This window comes from Electrophorus electricus, chromosome 14 (genome assembly GCF_041902795.1).
Source record: "Electrophorus electricus isolate QZ-2024a chromosome 14, ASM4190279v1, whole genome shotgun sequence".
In the NCBI taxonomy this organism is placed as follows: domain Eukaryota; kingdom Metazoa; phylum Chordata; class Actinopteri; order Gymnotiformes; family Gymnotidae; genus Electrophorus; species Electrophorus electricus.
Window position 1 is genome coordinate 20,334,764 of NC_137510.1, and position 15,196 is coordinate 20,349,959.

Here is a 15,196-nt window from a genome sequence, read left to right on the forward strand (position 1 = left end):
TGCTACACTGTGATTATAATGCTCTAAACTCCAGTGTAATACTGCACCTCATAAAATTGATGGTAGGACTGTAGTGATTGCTAGGTACTGAAACACTAACGTCTATGTTTTTCCTATAATCCAGGCTTGTGTCTTTTTTACTTTGTTAAAATATTCTGAGGATACTAAAAGATGGCATGTTTATCCCATATCCAAACATTGTAGCTTATCAAAGTTCTTACCAAGGAGGAACAAAGACATTGAATCATCTGACAGCACATGATTTAAGTACAGTACATTTATTTAGTGTTAACATTGCGAAATATAGTGCTTTTACACTATATGCTATTTTTGTTTTCATAGCCCAATTGCATACAAACAAAAGAACAGCAGTGAATCTGTCACTTGTAGCAAATAAGTGTAACCACCTACTCAGTTTGGAACACTTATCCAAAGGGCTCTTACTCAACATGAGTGGGGGTTTTAAGGGTAAGAAAGGTAGGGTCACCTTTCATTTGGGTTTGGGGATCTTGTTACAAAAGAAAAGCATCATCTTACAAAAGAAAATAATCTCACTAGGAAAGGAAAGGAAAGAGAGAGAGAAACGTAAAGTGAAAAATACAATATTAACGAATGAGCACAGCATTGGAATAAATTATCAAAGAAAATTACAATATATGCAATATATATATATATATATATATATATATATATATATATATATATATATATATATATATATATGTTCAACACATTCAAGTTTCAGTCAGCAATAGTAAGCATGCCAAAATAAGCAGTCCAGTATTTGAAAATAAATAATCTAACCTACAGTTATAAAGTGCAACAATATAACAGCCATTAATAAAACCGTTACATACATTAACATACAAGTTTATATTTACAATAATACCAAAACAAGTATTAGACGAGAAACATTGAACAATTAGATCATCAGTGCTTGCATGGTCCCAAACACTTACTAACTATTGAAACTTTGATGCATGGGACAGAGAGTCATACAAGCCTCCAGCTGTATGTAGCCTTGCCTGTACACCAGGCAAAAGCATAAAGTCTAATTCAACACTTGTGCCCATCGCTATAGTGTTTGGAAAGATATCTTACAGCTCAAGACTGATTCATATTAAATTCACTTTTTTTTTTAAATGTTCTTTTCTTTACTGTGCCCCTCCCCTCCCTCTTTCTTCCATCTCTCTACACCTGTTTGATGTTTCTTCCCTCCATCTCTCTATACTTGTTTGATGACAAGCTTCTGGCGTAGGCTCTTGGCACCAGGCTCTGTGGCAAGGGTGGTACTGGTGCACGGCAGGCCGTGGGCACTCACGTACTTCCTGTAGGCCTCACGGATTATCTTGAAGGCTCTGACACTGGCGTATGGGATGTCCGTGACAGGGTCGCGGTACACAGCCGGCTTGTGGGTCACCGGGCACACTTCCTTGACAGGGATGCGTGGGGCAGGGATGTTGGGGAAGAACGTTTGGAAGGTGTCCTCATCACTGAAGGTGATGTAGGTGCGGGAGCACCTGGTGCCTCCTTGTGGTGCTGGAGGAGCAGACGAGGCAGAAGTGGAGATGGGTGGGCCAGTAACGGTTGTTTCTGACCAGGGTTGAGTTGCAGCTGCAGCAGTGTGAGGGCATGCATGAGACAGATGTGCATCCTGGTCCAACCTGTGAACCACATAAGTGAAGTAACATTTCCTGTATGCTTTTAATTTAAGATTTTGGGTCTTTTAGTTTAGTTTGAGACAACAATATGTCACTAAATTAAGGATTAGGCAGGATGAGAGCTGACAGTACCCTTCTACATCCACATTCTCCTCTTTGAGAGAGGGTTCGCACAGCAGAGGCGTCTGTACAGAGTGGTATCGGATGATCGGGCCCACACACTGACGCTTCTTATGGACCTGCTTCTTCTTATCTGCCTCCAGACGCTCATAGTTCTCTATATTTAGCACAGGAAACCAGGAAAAAGGATACCATTATGATATTATGAGGAGACCATTATGACTGATAGCTCATCTGTTTATGAAGGCTGCATGATCTAAAAAGTGCTTGAATATATGAGGCTCTTGAGTGGAAGAAATAAGAAGACTATATTCTATCCGTGAAACCTGAGTTTGATTCTCAGCAATGCCAGAGCCATCCTGGAACCAGGGGTCTCTGTGTGCGCACCTATCATTGATTTCATTGGGTGTGGAGGGCTTATTCCTCCTTCCCTGTCCATTCAGAGCAATGCTAGCCAATTGTGGAAGCCTGTTAGGTCACTGGCTGGCTACTAGTGTTGTGAAGCCCTTATTTTCCCAAGCAGATAGCTATCATGAGAAAGCCAGAGAGCAAGTGTGAACTTGTAATGATTAACACAGGGAAGCTGGGTTAGAGCAAAGAATGAGTGTTTCATAACAAATCATTTAAAATCATTATATATCAGTTATGCATGATACTATATTTCTCAAAAATGTATTGCTGTGCTACCAAGATGAAGACACACTGTGCTACATGTGTGTTGCTGGGACAAAACAGGCCATATCTACATTGGAAGAAAGGTTTATTCCAGCCCAGTATTGCCACACAGCATGCAGGCTGGAATATATACAATAACTAATGCAGTCTGGTCAGTAGATCAAGACGCAGTGGCAGACTGCGTGTCCGACTGCTGATGTAGTACTTTGATAGGGGCTTGTGGCTACTGTATATCTAAATTAGTGAACAAAGGGGGAGATGTATAACATTATATTAGAAATCATTAAGGACATTCATACAAGTCTGCATTTATTTCCACTGGGATATAATTTCATTCTTATGGTGTTAGTAAACTTTTATGTAAACCATAAAGCTGGAAGCTACAGTGTATGAGCCTCTTTCTTACCCAGTGAGCGAAGATTAATCTCTGCTGTCACCTTAGCCTCAGCTAAGAGTTCTGCCTGGGTCAAAGGTCGTTCGTGGCGCGTGCCCTTCCTGCGACGTGGAGCGACCTGCCGCTCCTGTAGTCTCAGGTAGGTTAGTCGTGTGTGCTCAGTAGTGGACTGCCTCACGGACTTCCTGTCTGAGACAGAGACGCCACGCCGTGCCGCACATCTGACTCGCTCATGCTTTCGTTGTCGGTTGGTGTCTACGGCAAAGCAGTAGCCCAAAATAAGTAGCTTACCTTAACCTGTGTACTCACTTCTTCCATAACCTTTTCTGACCTGCATGAAATTTCCATACACCCTTATAACAACAGTCACAACAACAAGCACTGATCCATTAAAGCACTATTTTTCCCATAAACAACCATAGGTGATGCCAAACAAGGTATAACGACATCACAAAATCACGAATCTATCGTACACAGTTAAACTCTGTAGAGAACTCAAAAGCTCTGTTCTCTTGTTTTAATAGAGCAAAGAATTAGTTAAAACCTATTATGGGGACTCTGTGAAGGAACATTAGTAGTTTATCCAGCTTCCTCAGAGCTATTTCTGAATTCTTAATGGGTAGAAGCAGTAACCCTGGAGAATTCTTACTCTTGCTGATGTCTTCCTGGAGCTCGGGAGGTTTGTGTCTGTCAGTCTTGGTCTTTTCTGTCCTCCTGGGCAATTCATTCAGCTTCTTTGGCTTGGGTCTGGGTTTCACAACTTTAATAGGCTCCTGGACAAACACAGTGTGCTGTATTTACATTTGTACTTACTTATAATCATTATGAATTTACAATTACTAACTCATCCCACTGGCTAGCATATATATATATATATATATATATATATATATATATATATATACACACACACACACACACACACACACACACACATATATATACACACATACCTATACATATAGTAGATATGTATATTAGATGGTTTGAGGTACCAATTTCTTTCAAACTATTCTTCAAATGTAAGTGCAAAGTAAACTACAACCCAAAGAAGGCCAAATCAATCAGATAATCAGCTCAGGTGCAGGACACCTTGTATGCCTTGGTAACAACTCTGGTTTTCCTTCGAGGCCCATCCTCCTCCTGTTCACTGTCAGGTTCTTCTCCCTCATCAATGTCAAAGTCACTGTCCACCTCGTCCTCTGTGTCTGACAGCTCTCCCTTATATTCATCATCTCCTGATTCCTGCAGCAAACACATATAAAGGAAATATGACATGTGACATTTTTGGGGAAAATCCCTTTTATAATGTTAGATGTCTCAAATGACAGTAGTGCCAGACTAGCTAAAACCACTTGTACAAGTTCCGCGCCACATAGCTTCAAGGCTACGAAATAACCTATGTAGCTACTTGTAGGTTAACGATATTGTAGACTATATAGTCAGTATATTGCATTTTAAACAAATTATTAGCTGTTAGCTATCTTACATTCCCACTTGTCGGCTGCGCAAGGTTTTATGCTAGCAGTAAGATTTTAAAGGCACTCACCTCGTTGAAACCTCCGTAGGTGGTCTTGTAGAATTCGTCTTCTTCTTCTGCATCCAGCAGTTTGGACATACGGTTCCCCGCGTTCTTTCGGGGAGCCCGACAGAAAGCCAGACTCATTTTTTTTGTTTGTTTGTTCCCCTTAATTCACGGAATTATGAGAATGACAAAATGGCCTGCTTCTAAATTGACACATCATATCAATTTAAATCTGGACTGTGTGAAGCACGCAGTGACCGTTGCGATTAAATGGGTTAATGGGCGAATATTTTAGCTAACAAGCTAGCTAGCGTGGGTAGTCGTTTTATATCTGCTAGAAAGTAGACAGCCCACCTTGAGGATAATAAATTTAAATAGACAATCCACGGATTGCTAAAACATTAATAATAATACAGATTAATATACGGATTAAAGAAGTGTCAGTTTTACGAATACACGCAAAAGCACAATCGATTATATTGTTCAGACCCAACCAATCGAATCGTAAGTAGTTTAGCTGCTTGGCCTCCAGGTGGAGTGCTAATAGTTCTTAGATGAAGATATGTAAGTAACCCTGTGGTATTTCATGACGGTTAAGGGCCAACATTGAAGTGACAGTGACATGTCTTCAGAAAATGTTAACGTGTCTTAACATTCCTACGGCATGTATAAACTGTTCTGGATGTTTTTGAGAGAATGCAGTCAAGCAGGAACTATAGGTCAATATTTGGATCAGCAGAGCTGTAAAGCATAAAAGAAAATTAAAGGAAACACAAAATGATTGAATTAATATTTTCCTCTTAGATAGAAGGTGGTTCTACTGGTCATAAAGTAGCAAGGAATTTCCCCATTATATAATTATTTGAGAATTCCAGTACACAGCATTCTTGAGAATTTTATTGGGAACTTTGGGAATTTGAAAAGAGTTATTTTCTATTAAACGTAAAGTTCAGTTCCAACCTCACCCTCTACAAACAATGGCAGCTCTACTCAAAGTGAAATGAGTGAGTGTGACTGTTGCTTTAAGTCCTGAACACTCACTCATGTAAATAATGTGTGTATGACTATATCATTCCCTTGGGCTTTCTTATAAAGACTAGAAAAAGTAGACACAATAGCATGTCTACTGAAAATAACTAGCATGCTGTCATTTTGCCAACAGAATCCCTCATGGAATCAAGAGCCAGTTTTCTGAAATAAATAAATAAATAAATAAATAAAAAGTATTTAGGGGGGAAAAAAAGTCCTTTGAGCAACAATTTCCCAGTGTGTTCTCGATATAAATTAACGTGAGTCCAGGGTACTTTTACAGTAACATGTTTTCAGATCTGAGATTTTCGGAATTAATCAGGCTCACAGACAGTGTGTCGTCTTTGTAAAAAAGAATGTGGTTGGTTAATAGAAGGGCTTTGTCCTTGGAACAAGGCCACAGTGTGTGTTTTCTACAAACATTACTGTCATTTCTTCCCACCACATTCATTTGAAAACCAAAAGTAAACAACACACAAAAGCATAAGATAAACACACAACCACACACATTAATTTATGTCAAATGCAACACAAGGTCAGTCAGTCTGGAATACTGTATTTTAGTAAAATGCTGTTTTATCAGTAATTTCCTAACCTTAGTCTGTTTTTCAAGTACAGAGCTAGAGGCAGACATGCCTAGAAATCTTACATAATATCAACAGTACATAAGTACACTTTGTGTAGCTCTTCTAAATGGATAAAGGTTAACTTTACACTTTATTGTCTCACTGAAGAAACTTGATTATACCCAAGGGAATTTGATCTCAGTGTATGGGAGCAGGGTGTGTAAAGAATGAAGAAGTAGTCCTTCATTATCATTTCTTTTTAGAAATTCCAGGTACCAAAGTACCAGCTAAAGTATCTGCAATCTTACTGGCAGAATGTTAAAATAAACTCAAGCTTTGTAATTTTGCTGCTGTAGAGTAACTAATAATTAGTAAAATTTTAGAATTAAATCTCAGCTGATGCTATGCTGTTTGGAAGAGAACCAAGCCATGGCTTTCCTGGTAAAATATCTTGTCCTCAAAGAGGTATTTAGTTTCTTATTACTTTGAAGTCTGGTTTCACATTCTTCCCTTCTCTCTTTGCTCTCTCTCCAAGCAAAACATCGGTTAAAGAGAAACTAACGACATTCATATTCTAAATGAATTGATAAGTCTCAAAGCAAAACAGGAGAGAAATCAAAAAGAAATTGAACAGTGGGGTTTATGAATGAGAACCTGTGATTTACATGTAGTCCATTCATCAAGGCTGAGCCTCAGGCACTCAGACGTTGCGTGGGTTCTAACATTACAGAGGCATTATTGTGAGGGCTGAAGAGGGTGATGATCTCACAGCTTGGGTATGTGTTGTTGCTGCTGATGACCGTAAAGTGCAGGGTGGTAACGCCCCCCTTCCACATGCAGGCTTCCCGCCCCCCCCGAGCACCATTCTCTTCCCTCCAAGAGAGCCCAGTGTGGAATTCAGCCCACCCACCATGGAAGGAGAGACGAATGGAGAAAGGGATGGAGAGAGAGCATTTATTCTTGTAATGTACTTTGTAAACATTTTTGATAATGAATGGAACATTTGTGGAAACGTCTTCATTATTTACAACTACAACAGTTCTATTGTTCATATACACAAATACACAGTGAACTTTGAATTAATTAAGGGTAATTCTGGGAGTAAATACTGGAGCTATGAACCTTGGAAAACATGGTAAAATATATATGTCGATGTTCTGCTTGCCCTCAGAAAGCTCACTAGTAATCATTTATTACGTTTATTATGTAATCTTAATTTATTACATTTAATAAATGATACTACAACAGCCAAAATACATTTTGGAATTGACAGAGGGCTACAACAAAGAAAGAAAGAGATGGGATCTTAATGTCTGTGTTATGAGGTCTGTGAAGAAGGCTAAGGGCAGCAAGCACACCCAAGTCTTGAACCAGGTCTTCCTGGTGATCTGACCATCACACACCTACAGTTCCAACTGAATTGCGAGAGCTGAGTATTGCTAATCAGGTGCCATTTCAGAGCAAAAGTTAAGCTATACAAGCAATATGCCAGTGAGAATCACTACATGCTCTCATTTAGCACAGAATTACATCCTCAGTGAAATTAGGAAGATGTTGGGAAAATAAAGGACACAAATGCCCAAAATAAATTCTTATTTTGGGCAGAACAGGAAAAAGAAATTATGTGTAACAAAAAACAAAAAACCTGCGGCAGCATCAGTTTGTCATATGTGCAGCATTAATCAGCAGCACAAATGTCTTACATTAGACATTTGTTCTCTGTATGTGACAAATTACAAAGTTCTTAAGGGCTTGCCGACATGACCTAATTAAATTTATTTTAAGCATTAATATGTGGACATGTGGAAGTAAAAACAACTCTGCCCTATGAGGCATCTTTGTGCATGCCAAACAGATCATATATTTAGATAGGATGAGGTTATCTGCTACAGGCCAGGGCATGTTAAGCATCCAGATTACGTCTTTCTCTTAGTACATCATGTTTGTGTCTGACCTTGATGGTTACACCCTGCTGTATATTATGCCACCCATGCCTTTGTACAATACTCAGTATTGTGCAGCATTTAACCAAAATGTGACAGCTGGGGACTTGTATGTCAAATCAGAGTGTGTGTGGCATACCAGTGTGGCATATTTTCAAAAGTATATGATATAGGTTTCTGTGAGATTAAAAAAAAAAGTGTTGACACCACTCCTGTCTTTGTGGTATAAAGTATATCTCATCAAGTATAAGTGAGTTAAATCTGTCACAAGGATCAGATACATAACCTTAACAGCTGTTTCTGCAGCTTTTAAGAATTTAAATTTAAATTTTAAAAAAAGATCCAGTAGTTAATTCTTAGTTAATGCCTAATTTTTGCATCGTTATTGTGAGTAGAAGAGAGGTGCAAAGTAGTCCAAGAGGCTTCTCTGTTCTGCAGTGTATGATCCATGAGCAAGGGAGAAGAGAAAAGAGTTCAAGGGGAATTCATTTACAGCAGAGGAACATCTGCATAAGTAGCATGGGTCTGCATGCTCTTACATAACAGAAGTAATGGCAGTTCATTTTTTTCCTCAGTGTGTGACAAATGCAGAAGTGCAGAAGGCTTCAGATCTGTTTTGCAGACAAGACCCAGTTAAATGCCATTTCAACATTAGAATGTGGAAGTTGTGAAGCCAGTCCTCTTCTTGAGGCGTTACTGTGCATGACAGACAGAGCAAATGCTCATCTTACATAAAGCTAGGTTTCAGGCCAGGGCATGATCCAGGTTTAAGTGCATTCCTTAGTACACCATGTTTCTGAGTAACTATGTCGCACATCGCATGATTACACCTGGTTCATGGCATATCCTCAGCCCTTGTTCTTATTTGTTTTCATACATATTCATAGAATGTAAAACTAGGGACTAAAGGAATTTATGCAAAAAAATAAGCTCTGAATAAAGCTGTTGTTTAGTGTACTAATACATGGAATGATATTACTTCTAGAATCATATTTTTGACATTGCTATTATTAGCAATTATGTAACAATGATTATTTTAAGAATGTTTTATTCAGATCAATAGCTATATCATACATGAAGATTCCTTGTACATATGGGGCTACATTGTTACTGCAGTCTGAAAGAATGTGCTTATAGCATGCACAGTATTTGATGTCTTGTTTACTTCAGCACATAATCCTCTGTGATGATAGAAATGGCAACAATGCTATGAAGGCTATTTTTCCCCAACATATTAAACATGGTTTTAATCTGTATAGATATCCACACACTAATTTTTCAAAGCGTTAGCTTGGATGACAGTTTATGACTCAGTAAATCAGTATAAAAGTGTCACACAGTGTGCAGTTGACTATATACAATGCATCATAAGGGTAATGCTGGGAAGAGGAGTAAATGTGAACCGTGGAAAAACTGGCTGAAAGCTGAGCAGTTAAACTGTCATGCAGGTGCACAACATTATCACCAACTGCTTGAGAAATCTCACACGTACACTCTGATATGGACACCTGGAGTCCATACCATAATAATAGGACACCTATTATTTTTTTTAACTGTTGTCACAGTGCACTCAAACACAAATACAGACGTGTAGTTCTGGTAAGCATAACTGAAATTAACTGGCCAGTTGATGTGAAGAAATAAATCTTACAGTATATGGGAGCAGACATTATTGCAAATATATTTGTTATATTTACTATAAACTACAGAAACACATTTGTTCAAATGTGATGAAAATCAAGTACATGCAGTGTAATTGCAGTGTGGTCTGTAATCCTATGAGTTAAAACTACATTAAATAGGACTTTGTATGCTGTGGGGTGTGGACAATGTATGCTGTAGGGTGTGGACACTGTCTCGTGTTTTAATGTTTCATTTATGAAACATCCGTCATAGAACAGCCAAACCAAACCTAGATGAGTTTAGTGGGTGTGGTGTATATCTGCAAGCATTCACCATGAGCTTAATTACTTAATTATACAGATGTGGATTCTGTTTCTTTTCTTTAAATTTATATTTATTTATCTCTCTGACTCATTTATAGGATACTGTCTTGTGTTTTGTCTTCTGACAGGATATGTTTTCTGTCTGTGTAGTAACTTTACTAGAGAATGTCTGTAATGTTTAGGACCAATTCATGTACGGAATTTAGCTGATTCACTCTTGGCTTAGAGTTGGGAGTGCACACTGGATTTATCCATTTTCAAATGTAGAATACATGCTTCTGTTATTATTATTATTGTTATTATTACTATTTTAGTAGTAGTAGTAGTAGTAGTAGTAGTAGTATAAGCAGTAATATTTGATAGTACCCTTGAGGCAGGTCAGTTTGTCGTGAATTGAAGATAATACAAATGCATCCAAATGCATTTGACTAATGCATCCTTGAGTGCACCCATACTTAATGTAGCCTATACCTATAATACAGCAAAGACTGGAGCAGGCTCTAAAGAGATGTTGTTCCTCTCTTCTTGGCTCCTACTCCTCCTCAGAAGCCTCAACATTGGCCAATAACCAGGCTAAAGTGTTGTCTAATGGTCAGGAGGTAAGTGAAGTGATGCTATGTATTGTTAACAGATGATTACCGTTTTATAGAACAGAAACAGAAATGCACATCCCACAGGCCCTTGCAGGCACAGAACACACAGGCAGTTTACATAGAAAATTAGTTTATACAAATTTGAATGCAGTTGTATCGAATAGCTTGTGGTTGTGCAGCAAATAATTGGTTTTAAGCTATATGGTACTAGCTATGACATATTCTATGAGTAAATGACAAAGCACTTTTGTAAGTCGCTCTGGATAAGAGCATCTGCTAAATGCGGTAAATGTAATGTAAATATGGTTATACTAATAGCTAGTTAGCCTATCTTATTGAAGATAAGAAGAGTCTATACTTATTATGCAAAGCAAATTAAGATACACAAAACCAAATGTTATGAACTACAGTCATGGCCAAAGGTTTTGAGATTGACTTTTTTTTTTTTTTTAAGTTTACTGTCTCAGTTTTATAGATCCTGTCGTCAGATGTTTATATGGTATAGTGAAATACAATTATAAGCATAAGTTTTTTAAACCTTTTATTGACAAATACATCCAGCTGACGCAAAGACTTAATACTTATAGTGTTGACCTTTCTTTTTTAAGATTTCTGAAATTCACCAATCTTGCCTGATGGCAACCCATTCTTGCCTAATTAGTGCTTGGAGTTGATCACAGTTTCTGTGTTTTTGTTTGTCCACCCTCTTTTTGAGGACTGACCACAGGTTCTCAATGGGATTGAGAGCTGAGGAGTTTCCTGGCCATGGATCCAAAATGTAATTGTTTTGTTCACCAAGCCACTTGGTTATCACTTTTGCCTTGTGACATGGTGCTACGTCATGCTGGAAAAAGCAATATTCATCACCAAATTGCTCCTGGATCATTGGGAGAAGTTGCTATTGGAGAATGTTTTGATACCATTCCTTATTCATGGCAGTGTTCATAGACAAGATTTTGAGCAAACCCACTCCCTTGGATGAGAAGCAACCCTACACATGAATGATCTAAAGATGCCTCACTGTTGGCATGACACAGGACTCATGGTAGTGCTCACCTTTTCTTCTCTGGACAATCATTTATCCAGATGTCCCAAACAGTCTGAAGGGGGCTTCATCAGAGAAAACAACTTTACCCCAGTCCTCTGCAGTCCAATCCTTATACTTCCTGCAGAATGTCAACCTGTACTTGCTGTTTTTCTTGGAGAGAAGTGGCTTCTTTGTGTCCCTTCTTGATACCAAGCCATCCTCCAAAAGCTTTCACCTCACTGTGTGTGCAGATGCACTCACACCTGCCTTCTGCCATTCCTGCGCAAGCCCTGCACTGGTGGTGACCCAATCCCATAGCTGCATCCTCTTTAGGAGACGGTCCTAGCACTTTCTTGACTTGCTTGGGTGCCCTGAAGCCTTCTTCAGTACAACTGAACCTCTCTCCTTGAAGCTCTTGATGATTCAATAAATGGTTGAATTAAATCAGCTGCCTTGTCCTCATTAACACTTTCTCCTGAGCTAATGAGAATATCACTGAAATGCTGTTAGCAGCCCATTTTGTGGCAAGGCTGAAATGCAGTGGCTGCAATGCAGTAAGTTAATTTTCATGGCAAGGAATGACTTTGCAATTAATTGCAATTCATCTGAATTCACTCTTCACTCTTCACAATCTAGAGTTAATGCAAATTGCCAACACAAAAACTTGGCAATACTAGTAAAAACCATTTCTATATAGTCATTGTGAGTTCCTGTTCATTCACCCATGATTATTTGTACTGTTTACTTTTGCTGTTCATTTTATTGTAGGTTAGACACCATAATCTTAAGTACTGTGGTACAGTGAGTCAGTCATGACTAATAAGTTTGTAGTTCTTTTTATCTTCTTCAGGGTAATTGGCCCAGTAACACAACTCAAATAATATGGTGGGAGAACTAAATACTTGTGCATTTTTTCATCAAAGAATTCCTGTTTAGTCATAAATATGGTATTGTGCTATTGTGTTGTCTTTAATATTCTAATGGTTACAACTATGAGAGAAAACCTTTACATAATTACACTGATGCAAATATTATCAGATCCAAAACGTCTGTCAATATTGTCAAGCCTACTGGGTTGCCAGTCACTAAAAACTAAAAACTAAATAGCTTGTTAAAGTGAAACTACGGGGAGAAAGTCCCTGCATTTATGACAAAGAAACTTTATTGCCAGAAAATACCCTGACATGAGAGAAAAAAGAGATTAGGATGACTTCGTTTGCATTTTCTTGTTTATGTTGATTTACTGAAACAGGTTCTTATAATGTATTTATGGGAAATGATCACAAGAAAGATGACACCTATTTATGAGAACCATTTGGGAAATAAGCAGACACCATCAGGGCAAAGTAACATCACACCCTGAGAGCCAGACTCAGAACAAGCCAGCCAAAAAGCTTATATCTCCACATTGTACAAACACAAGCCCTGTCATGTATTCAATAGCTGACATTATAGACATTAGACAGTAATGAATTTGTCAACTTGCATTCACATGATTGTGGTACTGTGTGATCAAAGCAGTTGCATCATACCAGTGAACAGTGTTACCTGACAGCAAACATCAAGCACGTGGAATAAGGAATAAACTGTTTTGACTTATTAATACTGCAGTTCTTGTTCACCTGTTGTTTAATGAGTCTCTGAAAATTTTCACAAGTGAATCTCATTTACAGAGTACTGGCAGGCTGCACATGGGAGGAGAGCTGTAAAGAAATCATCTTGTCTTATGACCTGCACAGATATAACCATATAGCATCATAAAAAGCCACAGGTGGGAATACAATGTATAAATTTGTCATATGTGTAACTGCACCACAATATTGTTAAGACCAAAATGAATGTCACTAAAGGACAACTAGTACATCTACTTTGTCACCCAGTAAAATTTGTTTTCCTGGTTTTAGACATTGTCAGTCACTGTGTGATTCTGGCCATTTAAGAAGTTTGAAAGCCAGTTACCATCTAAACACATCAAACACCTAATGACCTTTACAGACTAGTTCCACAAACAATTATGATGGTAGCCTATGCCAAACATCTAGGACCTGTACTGTGTTTCGGGGCTTAATGCTTAGTCAACAAGGTGGATCAAGTATGTGCTTGAAATAAAATCAGCAAATATGTGAACTAACAAAGTTAGTCCTAAGGTTTGTGCCTACAGCTACAGCACTGAACACATCATCAAACCTTTGTAGTAAAGTTCCAAACGTACTGTCCACATACCATCAGCATGCCTCTTCACCCACACAGAACAACAGAAAAAAAAATGTGTGGGTGTGTCTTGTCTGTGCATGCGTCAACAGGCACTAGTGTGTTATAAATCCCCACCAAAGGCCAAACACAATGTACTTTCCCGGTGTCTGCAGCTGTAGGGCGGAAGATTCAAAAGCTTCCGATTACAGTTCCTCAATAAAAGCATGGGTATGACCATCATAAAACTCCCAACCTGATGTACACTTATTTAAAAGGAAATAACATCCTTAAGATTGGGTGTGTCAGTCAATGTTCCATGTTGAAGAATGTTTTGTTTGTGTCCATCTCTGTTCCATGAAAGAAGTGGATGTTGGTTTGGCCTTCACATGAAATTTAGCTCTTGGTTGTTTCTCCTTAATAATGGAAACTTCACTGAAATTCCCTCTCTCCATTACAGTAAATTTCAGTGTAAGAAAAGAACTTAGCATGTTTAGTGCCTCTTGAAATACTTCTTGGAAAATATGAGGGAAAAAATGACAGAAAGATGTCATTGTGATTTATGAAACAGCTTACACAAAATGTTAGTTAATCTTCAATGGTAAAATTTCATCTTCATCAAAAGACAAAACACAAAAGCTAAAACTTGTTGATAAGCGAAATTTCCAGCATCTGTCGAGACTCCATAATCCAAAGCTTTCCTCAAATTTCAAACAAGGTCACTGTTCACAGAATCAAGCCTTCATACAATAATCAAAACCATAAGGATAAAGGACTCTGAGACATGGAGGAATGCTTTGAGATCCATTGCTACATTTTACCCTCAATCAGCATTAATGTAACATTATTCAACAAGTACAAAAATACAATCACTTGTATCTGGTCTTATTAACTAGAATAATGAAAAACAAATTCTCTTAAAAAACAAATTCTGTTATAGAAGTCTATCTCACTGCGTTTGATAAAACCACATTCCTTTTGGCAATCTTGCTTTATTGGTCTGTGCCGGAGGTTTCCTAGAGGTTTATACTTATGCATTGTGTTGTTATTAGCAAATATAATTAATGGTTTGCAACTTCAAATTTACATAATTCTAAAGTTCCTCTATCTGTGTGTAAAACAAAGTTGAAAAGAAATAATGTTTAAGTCAGTTTTAAGGACACTTGCTAAAATAACTTTAAAATTAATATGGACGTTCCAAAGCAAGGATGAATTAGCAAAATCAATTTAGAAAAAACTAACCTTATTTACATAGACAACTAGCTAGCCAGGTAGATCAATACACTGATTTATTGTCCATTTCTGGAAAAATGCCATATCTAAGCAACATTCATAGGATAAGTGTGTCCTGAAATGAACTAAAGCCATAAATATTGTTAATATTACTATCACTCCATCCTTAAGCATTCTTATTGGTTAGTGAGATTAACATTATCTGTGTATAGGTCGGTGACCAGTGATTACTCACACTTCACACTCACTCCATACATTATATAAAAGCCCTAAAATAAATATTCCACCCAATCC

The 15,196-nt window shown here is 38.0% G+C and overlaps 1 protein-coding gene across 1 annotated transcript; it reads right to left on the reverse strand.

The window, feature by feature from the left end:
- Positions 1 to 262: 262 nt before the first annotated feature.
- On the reverse strand, positions 263 to 4,882 carry vps72b (vacuolar protein sorting 72 homolog b). Its single transcript, XM_027006645.3, has 6 exons — positions 4,400 to 4,882; positions 3,943 to 4,095; positions 3,500 to 3,623; positions 2,863 to 3,105; positions 1,794 to 1,938; positions 263 to 1,664 (listed from the first exon to the last, which is right to left on the reverse strand). The coding sequence occupies exons 1-6, from the start codon at positions 4,514 to 4,516 to the stop codon at positions 1,226 to 1,228; spliced, it is 1,221 nt and encodes a 406-aa protein (XP_026862446.2). The 5' UTR covers positions 4,517 to 4,882; the 3' UTR covers positions 263 to 1,225.
- Between the last annotated feature and the right edge of the window lie 10,314 nt (positions 4,883 to 15,196).

Bases quoted from the DNA above. Each gene is read 5' to 3' on its own strand.
- vps72b (XM_027006645.3), bottom strand. From the start codon at position 4,516: ATGAGTCTGGCTTTCTGTCGGGCTCCCCGAAAGAACGCGGGGAACCGT. The intron at 4,096-4,399 runs GTGAGTGCCTTT...TGTTTGCTGCAG, and splicing joins CCTACGGAGGTTTCAACGAG to GAATCAGGAGATGATGAATA. The intron at 1,665-1,793 runs GTACTGTCAGCT...TGTGGTTCACAG, and splicing joins GAGAATGTGGATGTAGAAGG to GTTGGACCAGGATGCACATC.